This window comes from Narcine bancroftii, chromosome 8, assembly GCF_036971445.1.
Source record: "Narcine bancroftii isolate sNarBan1 chromosome 8, sNarBan1.hap1, whole genome shotgun sequence".
In the NCBI taxonomy this organism is placed as follows: domain Eukaryota; kingdom Metazoa; phylum Chordata; class Chondrichthyes; order Torpediniformes; family Narcinidae; genus Narcine; species Narcine bancroftii.
The window spans coordinates 173,758,851-173,775,678 of record NC_091476.1 but is presented as its reverse complement, the minus strand read 5'-3'; the positions used below and the strand labels follow the sequence as shown (position 1 = coordinate 173,775,678).

At 40.7% G+C, this 16,828-nt stretch overlaps 1 protein-coding gene across 6 annotated transcripts in view; it reads left to right on the top strand.

Annotated features, from left to right (window-relative positions):
- thrap3a (thyroid hormone receptor associated protein 3a) overlaps nucleotides 1–16,828 on the top strand; it is a 200,971-nt gene that overhangs the window by 141,357 nt on the left and 42,786 nt on the right. For all 6 annotated transcript variants that reach the window (XM_069895874.1, XM_069895872.1, XM_069895868.1 and 3 more), the window contains one exon: nucleotides 15,912–16,094. In XM_069895874.1, coding sequence (XP_069751975.1) covers nucleotides 15,958–16,094 — 137 coding nt within the window. In that variant the 5' untranslated portion in view covers nucleotides 15,912–15,957. The remainder of the gene's footprint in view (nucleotides 1–15,911; nucleotides 16,095–16,828) is intronic.

Here is a 16,828-nt window from a genome sequence, read left to right as displayed (position 1 = left end):
GTTGTACTTCATTCAACCTCCCCCCCCCCCCCCAACCCCCACCTCAAATGTCAGCCTTCGAAATCTTCGCACCTCCACCTTATTTAGTGCAAGCGCCTGCCTGTGTGAATGGCCATTCCTGAGATAAGTATGTTAATTTGTTAATTAACGTTACTTATGTGTAAAATCCATAAATGATTGTCATTTGGGAGGCCTTCGTCAAGATTGAGAGCGCAGAGTGGAGATGCCCAGATTAATGAGGACAGGTGGGAGAAGTTAGCTGGGGTTCAACCAGGGAGGAGTGAAAGATGATGGATAGGAGATGGTGATGGGTAGGTGCCAGATAATGTAGGAGAGAGGAAGGGAAGAGAGGTCAGTTGGAGGAAGAGGAATCTTACAGGGTGAAGTTGGAGGGTGACAAGTGGAAACAAAGACTATTAGTAATGGAATCTGACAAATCCAGGTGACTGGTGATGGAAATTATGGGAAGAGAAATGGACAGGTTTAAAATTGAATTTTAATTAATTTTTAATTTTAATTATATTTTAATTAATAATTTTAATGAAATGTGGGGAGAAGAGTATGGAACCCAAGATGTAAGGAGATGAAGATGAGTGGGGCGTGTGGGAAAGCTGGAAAATGGGGGAAGGGGAAGAACAGGATGGTGTGGACTCATCATGTGAATTTGGAAAATTCAATGTTCATACCATGTGGCTGTCGACATCCAAGATTGAATATGAGGTGTTCCTCTAGTTCATGTTGGGCCTCACTCTGGCAATGGAGAAGGCCAAAGATGGGCAGGTCATTACTTGAAATGGCATGGAATTGGGAACACAGGCTGGCCATGGCAGATAGAGTGCAGATAGTTTGCAAAATGGCCCCTGAATCTGTTCCTTGTCTCAGCAATTTGAGGAGGCCATATCCAGCATCATTGAATGCATTTGAAGAGGTGTGAGGCGATGCATGTGAATGTGTTCCTCACCTGCAAGGGCTTTTTTGATCTCTGGATGGTGGACAGACGAGTTATAAGAGCAAGTGTTGGATTTTCTGCAATTGCAGGGGAAAGTACAGGTTATAGAAATGTGGGGAGGGAAGGGTAAACAGAGAAGCTTTGAAGGAGAGGATCTCAATTGGGGAAAAGAATCTCCAGATGAGGAGTTGTGGGTGGGAGTCAGAAAAGGAATTATTGGTCTGGGAGAGAGAGTATATATGGAAAGACAGGGAAGATGGCACATAATATTCTGGGTGGGTGAGGGAGGTGGAGCCAAATAATGTGTAGAAATGTGGGTGGTTTGAGTGGATCAGTACTTTATAATGTTGGCGTTCAAAGGGATGTGGTTTTCCATGTACACAGTTCATTGAAAACAAGTAAGTAGGTTTAGCGCTGCCTGTGATTAGGAAGGCGCGTAGTATGACTGCCTTTTGCATGAGAGAATTTGAATACAGGAGTAATGTGCCTTTGAACCGGTACGGACTTGAAGGGCCGACATGGCCTGTTTCCGTGCTGTAAACGGTTATATGGTTATGGTTATATAGAGTAGTAGCTTTCAACCTTTTTTCGCCCACAGACCATCTTAAGCATACTGTGAAGCATCTATAACAAATGCCTTAGCTACCAGTGAGGGAAGAGGGAGCAGCATCCAATCTCAAACCCCTTCTCAGTTTTGTTTTGGTGGAAACACTTGAGAGTTTTAATCAAATTTATGGCCTTGTTTTACATCTTCAATTAATTATATCAATAATATTTGTCTTTGCCGTGGTGCATCATCTATAACACAGGTTGAGAAATACTGTCTTATTGTCCTTGTATAGAGACTTTACAAGATTGAATCTGGAGCATTGTATGGCATTTTGATTATCCTCTCTGAAAAGGATGTCTTTGCCATTGGGGAAATGTACTGAACATTATAATTTTTTCTATGGATAGTAGGTTTCTTAAAAAGAGGCTGAGGATCCTTGGGCCAATACATTTAGCAAGATTTGTGTGCGTAACCTCAAGTGAGTATTTACTGTGAGGCATTTGGCTGTTCCTTTAAGTTGATCGAATGATCAGACCCGTTGTTCTGTTGCACGATGAGTGGTGATGGTTCAAGCAGGTGATGTAATTCTTGCTTACAGCTGTTTGTCTGGGCTGTGATTTTTGACTTTGGGAGCTTAATCTTAAAATTTAACTCAGAATATTTATAGTCATAAAAATCAGAAGAGATTATGGTGCCATCTGGGCGAAGAACAGCTGCAGGCATTTTGAACAAATACTTTCCCTGAGAAGGTCAAAACTGCCACATTTCTGAGAAGTTGGATTTTTGTTTCACATTCAGAAGTAGAAATTAAGTGTCAAGGAAACCAATTTTGAGATTGTTGTGTAATAGACTGTTTTTAATGCACACATGTAAAACTCTGGCCCGCGGGCCAAAATATAATTATATTTGGCTCGCAAGATCATTTCAAAAATGTATTAGAGGTGGCCCGCTGGCCGCTGCACCAGTATAGCGCATGCACAGCTAATACTATAAATCCCAGAATGCATTGGCGTCAGCCCGCTAATCACCCCCACCTCCTCTGTTTACGTTGCAAGGTCTCACCGTGGACTCTGGTTTTGGGGAAGCCAAGGCCGCTTCCAAGCGCCCGGAACCGGAGGCCTCGGGCCTGACCTCGCCAGGACTGTTGCCCACTCCCCCTCCCTGCCGCAGGCCGACCTGCGACTCACGGTGACGGGGCCGCTGATCCGCCGAGATGCCGCCCTGCAGCGAGAGCCGATGCCCCCGCACTGTCGTTGTCCAACCCGATCGCCCGCAAACCCCGTCCTCCCGCACACAGGCCTGAGTAAGGATTATGAACTTTAATCTCAGGATAAAACGATCTTCCAATAGTTTCATGTCACAGTGATAAATATATTCCTTGTTAAAAATGGTCCTGCACCTGGATACAAGCTCATTAGGCATAAAACTTGAAAAGTGTGTAAATCAAAGAATATCTGTTCCAATGGGAAAAGGGCATGGCAAATAACCCTGCTAGAGTTCATGCCCACAATCAGTCACCCATTTGATTGTTTCAGGAATCATGTTATTCTCTCACATTCTCAATAGCCCTCAGATTTTACTATTCGACAGCACACTATCAACATTTGACAAATCCTCTATAGAGAAATATTATTTATTGAATATTTTATTTCTCATTTGCTTCTGGAAAGAGTTTATCCAAAACTATTATTAAACATTTATTTTAATAAGAAAAAGTTTAACATTACATATGTTGAAAGAAGAGAAAACATGCAGATGTTGTTGAAAATTTTCAATAAATATTTAGTTCGGCCCTCGACTTAGTCCAAGTTTTTAATTTTGGCCCTCCGTGAATTTGAGTTTGATACCCCTGTTTTAATGTCTTGGAACATGGAACAAAATATTTTAGCACAAAATTATTAAACTGTACTATGTGGTCATTCTAACATCAAATCTGAACACATAGGGAACTGAGAGAGTCCACGCAGACAGCATCCACAGTCAGGATTGAAGCAGGGTCTCTGGCACTTCGAGACAATAGCTCTGCTGTGCCACTGTACCCCAAGTGGAAATGCGCCTCACTTGCATTTAAGATATCTTGCAAAAGGACTTCTGTTGTTCTGTTAGTTTTATCCATTTGATATTTGTTCAATTTTACTCTGGGCAGATTTTTTTGCTTTAGTTTGACAGAAGCAAGGATCACTCTTCCCCAAATATTCTCCCACTGATGCACAGTCCATTAGATCTACCCCACTCCTTGTAATCCTGCAGTATCTTTTTCCTTGTTGGGCTTAAAAAGGAAGTTCTCTTCAACAAATTTTAGAAATTGCTCCCCGTTATTAATTTTTAAAATTTTACAGTACCTCTATCAATACTGTAATTTAAGAGAGACACAGGAGACTTGCAGATGCTGAAATCTGAAGCAAAAGATAAACTGGTAGAGGAACTCAGTGGGTTGAGCTGTATCTCTAGGAGCAAGGGAAATTGTGTTTTAGGGCATTGTTCAATGATCATAAATTTATTGTCATACAAGTACAATGTGCATATCTTCCAAAATTCCAAAAGTATACATTAAATTACCCCAGTATGAAAGAGATAGGAAACATAATAGATTGAACCCAGAGGTGCTGTGCCTTTTACCAAAAGGTAGCAGCAAAAAGAGGTTGTGACCAGGGGGATGGGGGTCGTCCTTCATTGTACATCTTAAGGCAGTACAATGCCCTAATGGATGGGAAATCGTGATGGTCTTGTCTATGTTTGCTACTTTCTGGAGTCTTCTGCTTTCCTGGGTACTTAAATTGCCAAACCAGGTTGTGATGCAACCAGTCAGTATAGCTACCACACTGCACCAAATATTTGATGATATGCCAGATCCCCTCGGACCTCAAAGTAGAGGTATTGGTGTGTCTTCATAGTTACTTCTGTGCTGGTTCCAGGAGAGGTCTTCTGATATGTGGACTCCCAGGAATTTGAAGGTACTAACCCCTTCATCACTGTTCCACCAATGCAGACAGGTATGTAGTTCCTCAGCCTCCTACTTCTAAAATCTGCAATAACCTCCTGGATTTTGACATTGAGGGCAACATTGTTCTGCCACCACCCCCACAGATTCTCAATGTCCATCCTGCATTCTAACTCATTTCCTGTTATTCAGCCAACAAATGTGTCATTTGTAGATTGCGTTGGATCCCAACTCATAGGCTTCATGATTAACCCATGAAGTTTCATCTTGGTTCTCAACCTTGTTGCTTTTTGATCTGACTATTTCAAGAAAGGGCAAAGATCCATTTTGGCTCTTACACTTTCTGTTTTCCACATTTGTAAATTTTGAGGTAACTTTTCATAATTTCAATTTTGCATTGGAGTTCAAAAAGCTTGCCTAAAATATTTAAATGACCTTTTTTCTGCTTCTAGCTGAATCATCTACAAGCATTTTTATTTTCCCCATATAAAATTCAGTTGGTTATTTGTTCGTTGAGTGCAGTAGAATGTGGAATGTCCAGGAAAATCAGAGATGTTAAATGAAGATCCATGTATTTTGCATTCTGAAACAACTTCCATCCTCCAGATTGGGAAGACCATTTCACCACCAGCTTCCTTTGCTACAAACCCAATTGCAGTTTATTCTATGTGAAAGAGAAATGAAGCATTGGCTGCCATATCAAAGTGGCATTGATTGATGCTACATCAGTTAGCCATATAAGAAATCTGGGCTATCTTGAAGCAGAAGCACATAATTAAAGCAGATGTTTAAAATGCAAAACTTTGGTGCTGCTTCTCAGTTGACTCCTTAAAACCTGGCATCTGCATGTCTAGGAGGAATTAACCCAGTCAACCTTACGCCATCAAAAAGATATCTGGTCATTCATCTTGTTCCTGTTGATGTAACTTGTTGGTGTTTATAACTGGGCCATAGTGTTTGTCATGAAATGAATCATTAGGTTTCATTTTACTCTGTAAAGGTGCCCGAAAGATGTACAGGATGCTTTGTGAATGTAATTTCTATATATGTCTCTTTCTCTCCTCTCACATAAGCTTGCTTGTTCTTTAATTCATCAGTGCATTATTTCTTTTATTAATGATCAACGTGGAGATAATTCCAGCATTTGATTGACCTTAATTTTTGTTATGGATCATGCTGTTGTTGTCACTATGGCAGATTTCCAATGTCAGTGAACAGCAAGTCCAGACTAAAATGGCTTCGTTTTATACTTTAGTTTTGTAGTCACTTATTTTGTCAAACTGGCTATGCCCCTCTGAAGCAACCTCTACTTGAGAAGATTGTGCGTCTGTCTATTTTGAACTTTAGAGATTAACTTGCCACTTGTACTGGAAAAGATTTTTCCACAGAACATGTCCTGATATAGTTAAGGAACAGGCTGGAAAGAACAGCTAAGCCACAAGTCAGTGTGACAGCTGAGGCAACAAAGAATTGGTAGACATCAGTTACATTCTGATGACAGATTTATTGTCTTTTAATTGTATACTTTTAACTACATCTTGTCTCTCCTGTTTAGAAAGTTTCTTCCACCTTTTTTATTTCACTCTAGTTTCCTTAATTGTTTCTAGTGGTGATTGTCATTAGGAACAACATTTTGGTGAACAGTAGCAAGGAGGTTGAAATTTGACTTGTAGGACATTGATACTCAGCAATAAATATCTTTCACTCAGTGTTTACTGTCTCAAAGTTCGAGAGAATAGCAGATGTTGACTGGAATTGATGCATTTTATTTTTAACACTACTGTAAATTTTGAGTTACCCTTGGTTCTGGGGTAACATTTATCCATCAAGTCATGGCTTCAATTTGGAGCCTAGGATTAAAGCATAATTTTCGACTAATGTGCCCCAGCAGTACTGTTATCTTGTGGCAGATATTCTGTTTTTTGAATGAGATATTCACTAATTTTTTAAAATCTACTTTAGCTCAATCTGTAAATGTCTATTTTAAAGCATTCACATCATTATGTATGTTTCTGTGCATGGCTTCACTGTCTACAGCTTCTCAGTTCTTGGTGATCTCAGCTTTCCTTCAATTCTGCTCTCCTGTGACTTCCTATTTTTGTTGGACCCTCAGAGGTCTTTCTTTCTGCTGTTTGAACCTCCCAACTTAATGCTGGCTTTGTTAGCAATTATCCTTGATATGAATAAAACTTAATTTCTTTTAATCAGTGCTATTGGCCAAAGATTGGGGTCTTCTGCTCTACTGATCCAGATTGTGGTTGAGACTATGCAGTAGGACTTGAAGTAGAGCAGTGGAGTTTGAAAGTAATGGGAGCCAGCAGTGGTTTGACACTGACAGAGTTCAGAAGTGATATTGGCAGGAGGCAGGAAGCTGGTTGGTGAGTGTTCCCCACTCTCTTATTTCTTCATAAATTAGAAGTTGTAAAGTTGTAGAATGGCAGGCACTCAGCCATGTGGAATGTGTATCCTGTGCCATGAGAGAAGTTGTGGCATTTCTGGGACGCTAAACAACCCCATGTACAGGAATTGTCTAGTTACAGCCGGTCAAGCTCTGGGGCTGGAATAGTGGTAGCAATTACAATGAGGTCGAGGTCTTTAGAAAGTAGATTTAAAAAGGTGCTCGCCACAACTAGTACATGGAGGTAGAGGGGGTAGGTGACTCCCAATGCCAACTCAGTCAAGTAGAGAGGTAATGAAGAGGTCTACTGCACTCATATAGGTCTCCATAGCTTTCCCACTTTGGATAGTGATAAGACTGAAGTTTCATCAGTGATGCAGCCAAAGCAAAAAGACTTGGACCTGATTGCCTACACTTCTTGTTTTTACTGGACATTGGTGGCAGAAATGGTGGATGTGATTATTGTAATTAGCCAAAAATTCCAATATTTTGGAGAGATTTCACAGCATTGGAAAACTGCAAATAGCCCCACTCTCCCAAGAGGAAGGCGGTAAGTATATAACGGTAAGACATTTAGCCTAACATCTGCCTTTGAAAGCTAATAGGCTGCAAGTAGGAAAGCTTGATGGAACTTTACAGGGCACTCGTGAATGCTCAGCATGAGCACTCAGTATAGTTTTGGCCTCCATATTTGAGGATAATGATTGGAAAGAGTTCAGAGTCAGAAATTGGTTCCTAGGATGGTGAGGTTGATGTATAAAGACAGGTTGAGTCGGTGTTCTATTCTCGTGCGTAATCTTCTTAACCTATTGGATTCTGTGTATGCTAAGAAAATGTTCCCATGAATCAGTTATATGAAAGAAGAGGTACATTTCAGAATAAAGGGTCATCCACGTTGGTTGGAGAAGGAGGAATTTCTTCTGAGGGTCAAGGTGCTTTGAATTCAGTACTTCAGAGAAATCTGGGGGAAGATTTACTGAATATACAGGTATTCCCCGACATATTTTGGTGTTCCATTCTGACCGACTGGTCGTTTCTCAAAATGGTTGCAAGTCAGAAGTATGTTAGCATGGCATAAGTCGTAAATCAAGTCATTTTCCAGTCCAAATTGAGAGTCTTTGGCTTCTTGCCAGATCTATCACCAACGGATGAGTTTTTCCTCTTGCCATCTTTGGCGAGCTTACTGAATGGCAACTGAGAGACGGTCACTGTTATATGGTCATAGGTTACAAGTTGGGTTGTACTCTGCATGGAAAAGGACACATTTGAGCTACAATGGATTCCAGTGGTGTCGAAGGAGAGCTGGAAAAATGTTGAAAGCCAAGACTGGATCGGCTGTGACCTAATTAAACGGAGAAGAAACATTGTGAAATCAAATGACTTGCCAAAACTTCTGCTTGTTACTATGGCACAGGAGGTAACCATTTGGCCCATCAAGCCTAGCTCTCCTGCTCTTTCCCCATAGCCACAGAGATAATTTTTTTTTTGGCCATGTCCGTGGATTTCAAACTGCCCCCTAAACTCACATTCCACCTTAAGCAATCCCTATGACATTAGTGCTCTGTAATTGGTAAGGGATTTCTTAAGCTGATATGAGAGTGGGAAGGTTGAGAACCACTGCTCAAGACCCAATTGTTATTTTGCTTGAGGAAAAATTGTCATTGACCCATTTCCTTTGGAGTTTTGAAACCATGCACATAACAAGTCAATTAGGTATGATTAAAACAATGGTTTTCAAACTTTTTCTTTCCACCCACATACCACCTTAAGCGATCCCTTACTAATCACAGAGCACTTATGACATAGGAATTGCTTATGGTGGAATGAGAGTTTAAGGGGGCACTTTAAAAACCACTGGTATATGTAGTTCTCTTCAAGTGTTTTCAAGGCATTGGTACAAATTTAGATAACCTGTAAAATATATAAATGCAGAGAAGTCAAGAGGAAAACCACAGAACATTTGAAATGATCATCTTCCAGTATATTTTTCTATTGAAACTGAATCAGTCAAAATGATTCAATTTGTAGACTTTTTTAAAAACAAAGTTCCTATAACTTGCCTGTGATATCGAGTAATTGTAGGGATGAATCAAAATAGAGGATGGATCGAGAACCTGGTTGGTACCAAACAAACCATCTTTTTCTCAATGTCAGCAAGACTAAGGAGCTGAGAGGAAGGGAGGCTGAGGGATTTCACATCTGTTTTCATTGGCAGGAAGGTTGTGGAGAAGGTTAGTACCTTCAAATTCCTAGGATCCACAGATCAGAAGACTTCTGGAGCCAACACATTGAGGCAGCTGTGAAGAAGGCCCACCAATGCCCCTACTTTTTAAACAAATCTGAGATTTGACATATCTTTCAATACTCTATCAAACTTGTACCATGCACTGTGGGAAGTATACTGACTCGTTGAACACAACAAAGTTGTATCATTGCCTGGTTTGAAACCCTAGAGTCCAAAGCTGAAGAAAGTAGCAAGCCTAGGCATGTACCAACCCACCGTCTATGAAAGACTTCCACTTGATGCACTATCCCTGGAAGCAGCCAACTTTATAAAGATTCTCCATCATTTCTGTCACAATATCTTCTCATTGCTACCTTCCTTTTGGAATGTACAGAAGCTTGAAGTCCAGTACCTCTTAATTCAAAAACAGTTTTCCCCCCATACTACCCTATCCTTAACTCCAGAACCACCAAAACATGCCTGCACTATTGAAATGTCATTTTATGCCTTAACTGCAACCACAAATATTCATCTGTTCTGTTCAGATTTATTGTCAGAGTACATACATGATGTCACATGCATCCCCGAGATGCAGGCACGGCAAAATTACCTCTAATTGGTAGTGCAAAAATGTACTGTACACGGTGTAAAACATGCAAACAGAACTGTAATCAGATAATAAATGTAAAGAAACTGCAATACAGAGAGAACAAAAAGAAAATCAATAAAGTGCACAAGTAAGCGTCGTTAAATGAGTTGAATTTGTCGTTGAGGAGTCTGGTGGTGGAGGGGTAACAACCGTTCCTGAACCTGATGGTGTGAGTCTTGTGGCACCTAGACCTCTTTTCGGATGGCTGCAGTGAGACCTGCATGTGCTGGGCAGTGAGGGTCTTTGATAATTGCTACTGCTCTCCAACAGCAGTGTTCCTTGTAGATGTACACAATAGTGGGGAGGGTTTTGCCTGTGATGTCCTGGGCTGTGTCCACTACCTTTTAGGGGGCTTTAAGCTCAGGAATATTGGTGTTTTCAAATCAGTCCATGTTGTAGACGGTCATCACACTTTCTACCTCAACTCTAGAAATTTGCCAGGGTTTCTGGTGTCATACCAAACCTCTGCAAACTCCTGAGAAAGTAGAGACACTGACGTGCTTTCTTCACTATACCATTGGTGGGTTGGGTCCAGGAAAGATCCTCCAAGATATTGACTCCCAAGAACTTAAATTTGATCAACCTGTCTACCTCTGATCCCCCAATGATCACTGAATTGTATACCTTTGGCTTTCCCTTCCTGAAGTCAACAATCAGCTCCTTAGTTTTGGTGACACTGAGTGTATAGTTGTTGTTGGTGCACCATTCAGCCAAGTTTTCAATCTCCCTCCTGTATGCTGACTCATTCCCCTCTTTTATACAACCCACTACTGTGGTATCTTCCGCAAATTTGTAGATGGTGTTATTGTTGTACCGAGCCACACAGTTGTAGAGGTAAAGTGAGTAGAGCAGGGGGCTAAGAAGGCAGCCCTGTGATGCTCTGGAACTGATGGAGATTGTGGAGGAAATATTCTTAACTGATCCTCACTTGATTGTGGACTGGAGGTGAGAAAATCCAGGATCCATTTACACAGTGGGGTGTTAACTCCCAAGTCTTGGAGTTTGCTGATCAGTTTTGAAGGGACGATGGTGTTAAATGCCAAACTGAAGTTGATAAAGAGCCTCCTGATGAATGCAGATTTGCTGTGGCTTTGTGTACACTTATTACCTCTTGTTCTGTCTTGTCCTGTTGAGGTCATTTAAAATATTGTGATTGGTGTATTTTAGTGCAGTGAAACCCCTGGTTTCTGACACCTATGGGGATTGGTAGATGCTGGATAACTGTATTTTATGGTTGTCTGAGATGCTTACAATGCCTAACTAATACACCAGCATTAGGAATAAATTAAAAGACAAAAATACTATACTGTGCTATTTTTAGTCACATTCTTTGAAAACGTATAACCGTCGCTGCATCTGCAGGTTCCTCCCCCTCCACAGAGCTGCCTAAACGACAAACAATAATATTCTAGTTAATTAACTCCCCCTCCCCTAAGTTTACAGATAAAGTCTCTGACCAGGGCAACTCTTACTAAGCAGGGATAAAGAGACACTTTAAGAGAGAGACCCCAATGGCAAGTGGCATCAACCAGATCTCACTATTTCACACAACTTTATTCAACTGCTATGAGCAAAGTACAACCAAGACACTCTCCGCTGGCTGAATATTTGCTGCCATCTTTTTTGGTGTTACTTCAGAGCAGCCTGTAAGGAGTTTGTACATTATCCCTGTGTCTGTGTGGGTTTCCCCTGCGTGCTGAGGTCTCTTCCCACCCTTCAAAATGTATTGGGGTTGTAGGCCAATTGCGATATTTGGACAGCACAGGTTTGTGGGCTGGAAGAGCCTGTTACTGGGCTATATATTTAAATTTAAAACTTTTACAATTTTAAACTTTTTACCTATTTTATTTAAATTTTTATTTATTTTCTCAATTTTATCTTGCTGGTTGCTTGAATTCTCAATACCAGTATTTTACTGTATCTTTCAGCTGCAGCAAGAATGCCAGCCAGTGTATCTGTATATTGTACTTGGGTAACACCAATAAACCCCCAAATCTTAAACATCTATCACTTTGCACCCAAATTGCTGCTTTCAGAGATTCCTCAAAATAGTTAGCGTATGCTCCCTGTCTGCGCAACTACAGAAGAAAAAGCACACATTTTTGGTTACCCAGTTGTAGAAAAGGTGGAAATGGTGCACCAAAAAATTCATAAAAATGTTACCAGCCATGAATTGCTGAACCCTAGGAAACTGATTTAATTCAATTAAAATTCAGTGTTTTAAAGATTTTTGTGCCCTCCTGAGTTACAAATTTTTGCACGCTATTGCATTGTCAAGTTTTATCATTTGCAGCCATTAAGGTCCAGGCAATTTGTATATAGTAAGGAAAATAATGTCTCCCTAGCTCCAATCCATACTTCTCTGAAGATGGTAAAAGGTCACCATTTCTCACTATTCTGAATGGGAACTGAGAGGAATTCTGCACATGGTCCTCTCGTACAATTAATCATCTGACATCCTGTAATATCTTTGCAATTAGAAAGGAATGGGGAAGGGTCTGTTCATTCCTTACAGTTACTTAAGGTCTTCAAATCAATGTTATTCATTGTTTGGTCACTTTATCAGCATGGGACCTTGGTTATAAATTAATTCCAGTGTTTTCTGATGTTGCTCTTCAACTGGACAAGTGCTTGGGAAGAGGCTGTTAGAGGGGCTTAATTTATCCAGAGCAAAGAACCTGTGTAGTGAGCTCCTGGGGAACAAAATCCTTCTAAAGCTGGACCAATGAAACCATTTCACTCAGAGCAGCAGGGAAGGCAAAAAGTTGAAGGTGCTGGAAATAAACAGGAATTCCCAGCCTCACTCAGCAGGTCAAGTAGTGTCTAAACTGGAAAAGTGTGAAAGCACACACAATTAAATTTGTAGAAAGGGTGTTAGTAGGAAAAAAAAACATTAGGAAGTTGGGATTATGGTAAAATAGGAAATATTCTAGACCAGGCTTTTAATGACTTACCAGTTCAGTCTTTTCATTTTCTTCTTTGTTCACTTAAATTCCTTTCTCTTTTCTGCCTTGTACCCTTTTGAATTTGCTCACCCTCTGGACACCCTCAAGTACGCTAGCTTGTCACTAGTGCCCTCTTGCCTTTCAGTCTACCCTCTCCCTTCTTTCTATGCCACATTCCCCCAACTACCTCCACTCTTGATTGCTACCCTGTTTAGAGTATTGCATTTGCCTTGATTCTCAGGATAATGCCCAGCACATTACCTTGATCCTTTGCTTGTCATTCAAACGTTAAGTACAGAGTTCCCAACACTTTTTCCACTCACATACAACCTTAAGTAATCCCTTACTGACCACAGAGCACTTATGCCATAGTGGTTTCGTAAGTGGCTAAATGCTGCATTTTCTCCTGCTATTTAATTTTGACATGGGCACTGTAAATGAGATTCTCTTGCCCCCAATAGGATTTGAATGAAATGTGGAATTTCCTAATGCATATTTTAACAGAAGCCCCTTGTTTGCACCCTCAGTTCACGTTTGGATTGATATGCATTTTATTGCTCCAAATTAAGCAGCATGCAGTATTGATGAGGCCTTATGTCAAATCCAAGAGTCTCACTTCAAGAATACTTTTCAATTAAATCCTGAAACTTTGAACTGTACCACAACATAAATGCAGGCAGATGAAAATAAACTTGCAGCAGATCACAGACTACGGGGTAGTGACATTTTGAGATTTACCAGGTGAAGACGTTAGAAATTGGGAATTGCTGAAAGCTTTTAGAGGCTTTTGCCTTTCATATGGAATAACCTGCTCTCTTCTGAAATTAGGGAATGTTCTGTTTTCTTGACATGAGCAACCAGCAAGGATTTATTTAGTTTACCAAGCTGAAGTGAGTGCATACATTTCAGATGTTTAATAAGTAGAATCGAATTCCTTTTTAAGAGAATGGGCTCATTATTTTTAAGCCATGAAAGGTTGTAACTGTCAGTTGTACAGATCTTCAACTGAGTGCACCTACGTTTTGATCCAAATGCGTCAGTTAAAAGGTCTTTGTGAACATTGTTTCACCCTAGCATTAAACAAAATTGAGTATTGAATATTTAGCATCTTGGGCATTTTTAAAATGCAGATTTCAAGTGAAAAATCAAAAATTACACTGAAGAAACAAAAGAGTGATCTGAGGATTATTTGGCATTTTTTAATGAACGTTGAAATGGTGAGGGCATTTGGTCTTCATGTGTTGAGCTTTGAAAATACTGCCAATTCAGTCCTACTCCCTGCTCTTTGCCAATAATGCACCAAAGGGTTCCTGATCTTGGGATGCTTAGTGGTAAAAGAATTCTCTCAAACTCTGCTCCCTGCAATGGCACAGTTTGCCACTTCTCTGAAACTGAAGAGATCCTGAAGAAACTGTGCAACAGGGGGTTTAATGGACACTGAAAGAGAGTGCTTTGTGCTGCATATCCGATAATCACATGTATTTTTGTGCATTCCTTCAACTTGTGAGGTAGTTTGAGGGTAGAAAAGTAGAATTAACATTTCAGATTGATGACCTTTTTATCAGATCTGATGAACTAATGAAGAACTTGTGTTTATAATGGTCATCCACTGCCTCAGGTGCTATCTCCAGATGAAAAGGAAGATTTGTACATTTGTATTTATGCCCACAATATGTTCATCTCAAAATTTGGGTTAACAATTAGCAGAAAGCCACCATTAATTTTGTGACCCAGCAATGCAAATTATCTGATGTTATTATTCCCCACTGCAGCATTCTTTTTGGAATTAAAAACTGGCCCCACAGGTTTTAAGATGGCCACCATCATTCCATTATCAAAGTGGGTGACAGGTCTCAATGACTACTGCCCTGTGGCACTGACCTCAATTATTACAAAATGCTTCGAGCATCAAAGAGGATATCTCAGAGACACTGGGCCCATTTCAATTCGCCCACAGACAGAACCAATCCACTGATTATGCCATATTCTGTTCTGACTCGTCTGGAGAAGGACATCTCATACACCAGGCTGCTGTTTATCGACTTCAGCTCGGTGTTAATACAAGCATTCCCCAGAGGGTGGTTGAGAAGCTCTCCTCGCTGGAACTTAACACCCCTCTCTCTAACTGGATTCTAGATTTCCTAACTGAAAAACCGTAGTCTGTCCAGGTTGGCAGCCGAATGTTGAGCAGCCGCGCAGAGCACTGGCACACCTCAGGGGTGTTGCTCACCTTGCTCCTATTCACTGGAGTCTCACTCCACCCTGTCCCCTTCCCCAACTCTCCAATTACATGTTATACTTGAATCACTGTTTGAAGAGTGCTCAAGATCGTTGATGATCCTTACCACCATGCACGCAGCATCTTTCAGCTACTTCCATTCGGAAAGAGATGCAGGAATATCAGAGCCAGAATCATCAAGAAAAGAAACTGCTTCTTCCCACGGGCAGTGAGAATGCTGAATAAACTGCTCATACAAACCTGCCGAGACCCTACATTTGTTGAACATTATTTATTTATTCATTTTTGTATGAACTTCATGGGTATCATTTGTCTTTATGTGTGTACCGTCTTGATGGGGGGGGGGGGTTCCATGCTTTGCTCCAAGGACCAGAGAACGCCATTTTGTTGGGTTATACTTGTACAATTGGATGATAATAAATTTGAACGATTAGATTTTTGCTTTATTAATATGGCTTTGAGAATTCTCGGCCAACACATACTAATATATTTCCACAGGGTCACCTGGCCCTCTGCAGTGTATGAAATTAGCTGTGATGGTTCTTTTATCCAGTAAGAGAGCTTATTTTTAGAAGTAGGTTATCCCTGCACACACATTCAAAATAAGTGTAGGGACAGCACTGACTGGGAAGATGGAGCTGATGCAGGCTCTTCACCTCTCAGTTCTGGCTGGATTCCAGAAAGTCACATCCATGCAAATTGTCCTGTCTTTCACCTATTGGAGCTCCAAGTGGAAAAACCTGATGAAGCAGGATCCAAAGGGGCATTGCAATTTTCCCTCAGAACCCTGCAATCACAACGCAACGATGAAAGTGTTTTCTTTAGATTGAATAATATTTATAATCCAAATGTACACTTGATGCCATTTTCTCATTGGCAGAATGATATCTGGGTTTCGCTATATATTTTGCGAATTCTCACTTGCTTACTCGTTTTCTTTCGTATGTTTAGATCTTTAATTTTGTACAGCACTGTTTTCTCCAGCATGCTCTTGAGTGTTTGTATCTTGTTGATAGGTTCAAAGCGACGTGATCACTTTGGTACCATTGCTACGTTTGAGAAATGTCGAAAGCTACAGGTTCAAAGTCAAGGTCGCAATCCTCCCACTCCAGGTCCCGCTCTCGGTCCCGCTCTCGATCCTTTACAAGGTCTCGCTCACGTTCTCGCTCACGGTCTCACTCAAGAAAGCGAAAGTACAGGTAAGAGTTTCTTCAAGTAATTGCATTTTGATGTCACTATGTTCTTAACTGATATTAGTTGGGTAAGAATTAAAACTCGTGTTACTCTCTGTTAGGAAGTAAGGTCTTTGATTTTCATTAAACTCCAGCAGCCTGCTGCATGCATGCCCTTGATGGCAGACATATCTCAGTGCCACAGATAGCGCTTTTGAATGTGAAGGTGGTTGTTCGCTTCTCCCTTTTGAAGCACTCGAGAGGAAAACCCAAGTTAATATTTCCTGAGGTATTTTGATTGAATGTTAAACCATCTCCTCTAATTTTTCAGATGAGACATTAAACTAAGCCCAGATCCAGATATTCTGGCTGTTTATTTCACTGCTGCTTGTAGGAATTTGCCATGCTAAAATGGACTTTTGTGGTCAAGTTGTAGCAGGTGTTCCTGATTCTTTCCGTCTTCTTGTACTTGGGGCTCAGATGCATGCGCTGGGTTCAAGAATGGAATGTTGTGCCAGATTGACCTTGCCAGCAGAGGATGGTGGTCTCTTGGTTGGGAAGAACAGGAAATGCATCGAAATTTTGAGGACTAATTTGTCAGAGGTTCTACAATCAGGATTTAACAGCTGCCGATCAGATTGGATAGCCCGTTGCTTCAAGTGGCTCTCGTGATGGCTGTGAATTTTCTGGCAGATGAAAAATGGCTCTTGAATAAATTGCAGGGACATATTCAACATGGAAGGTTTTTCAGGGTAGCTAAT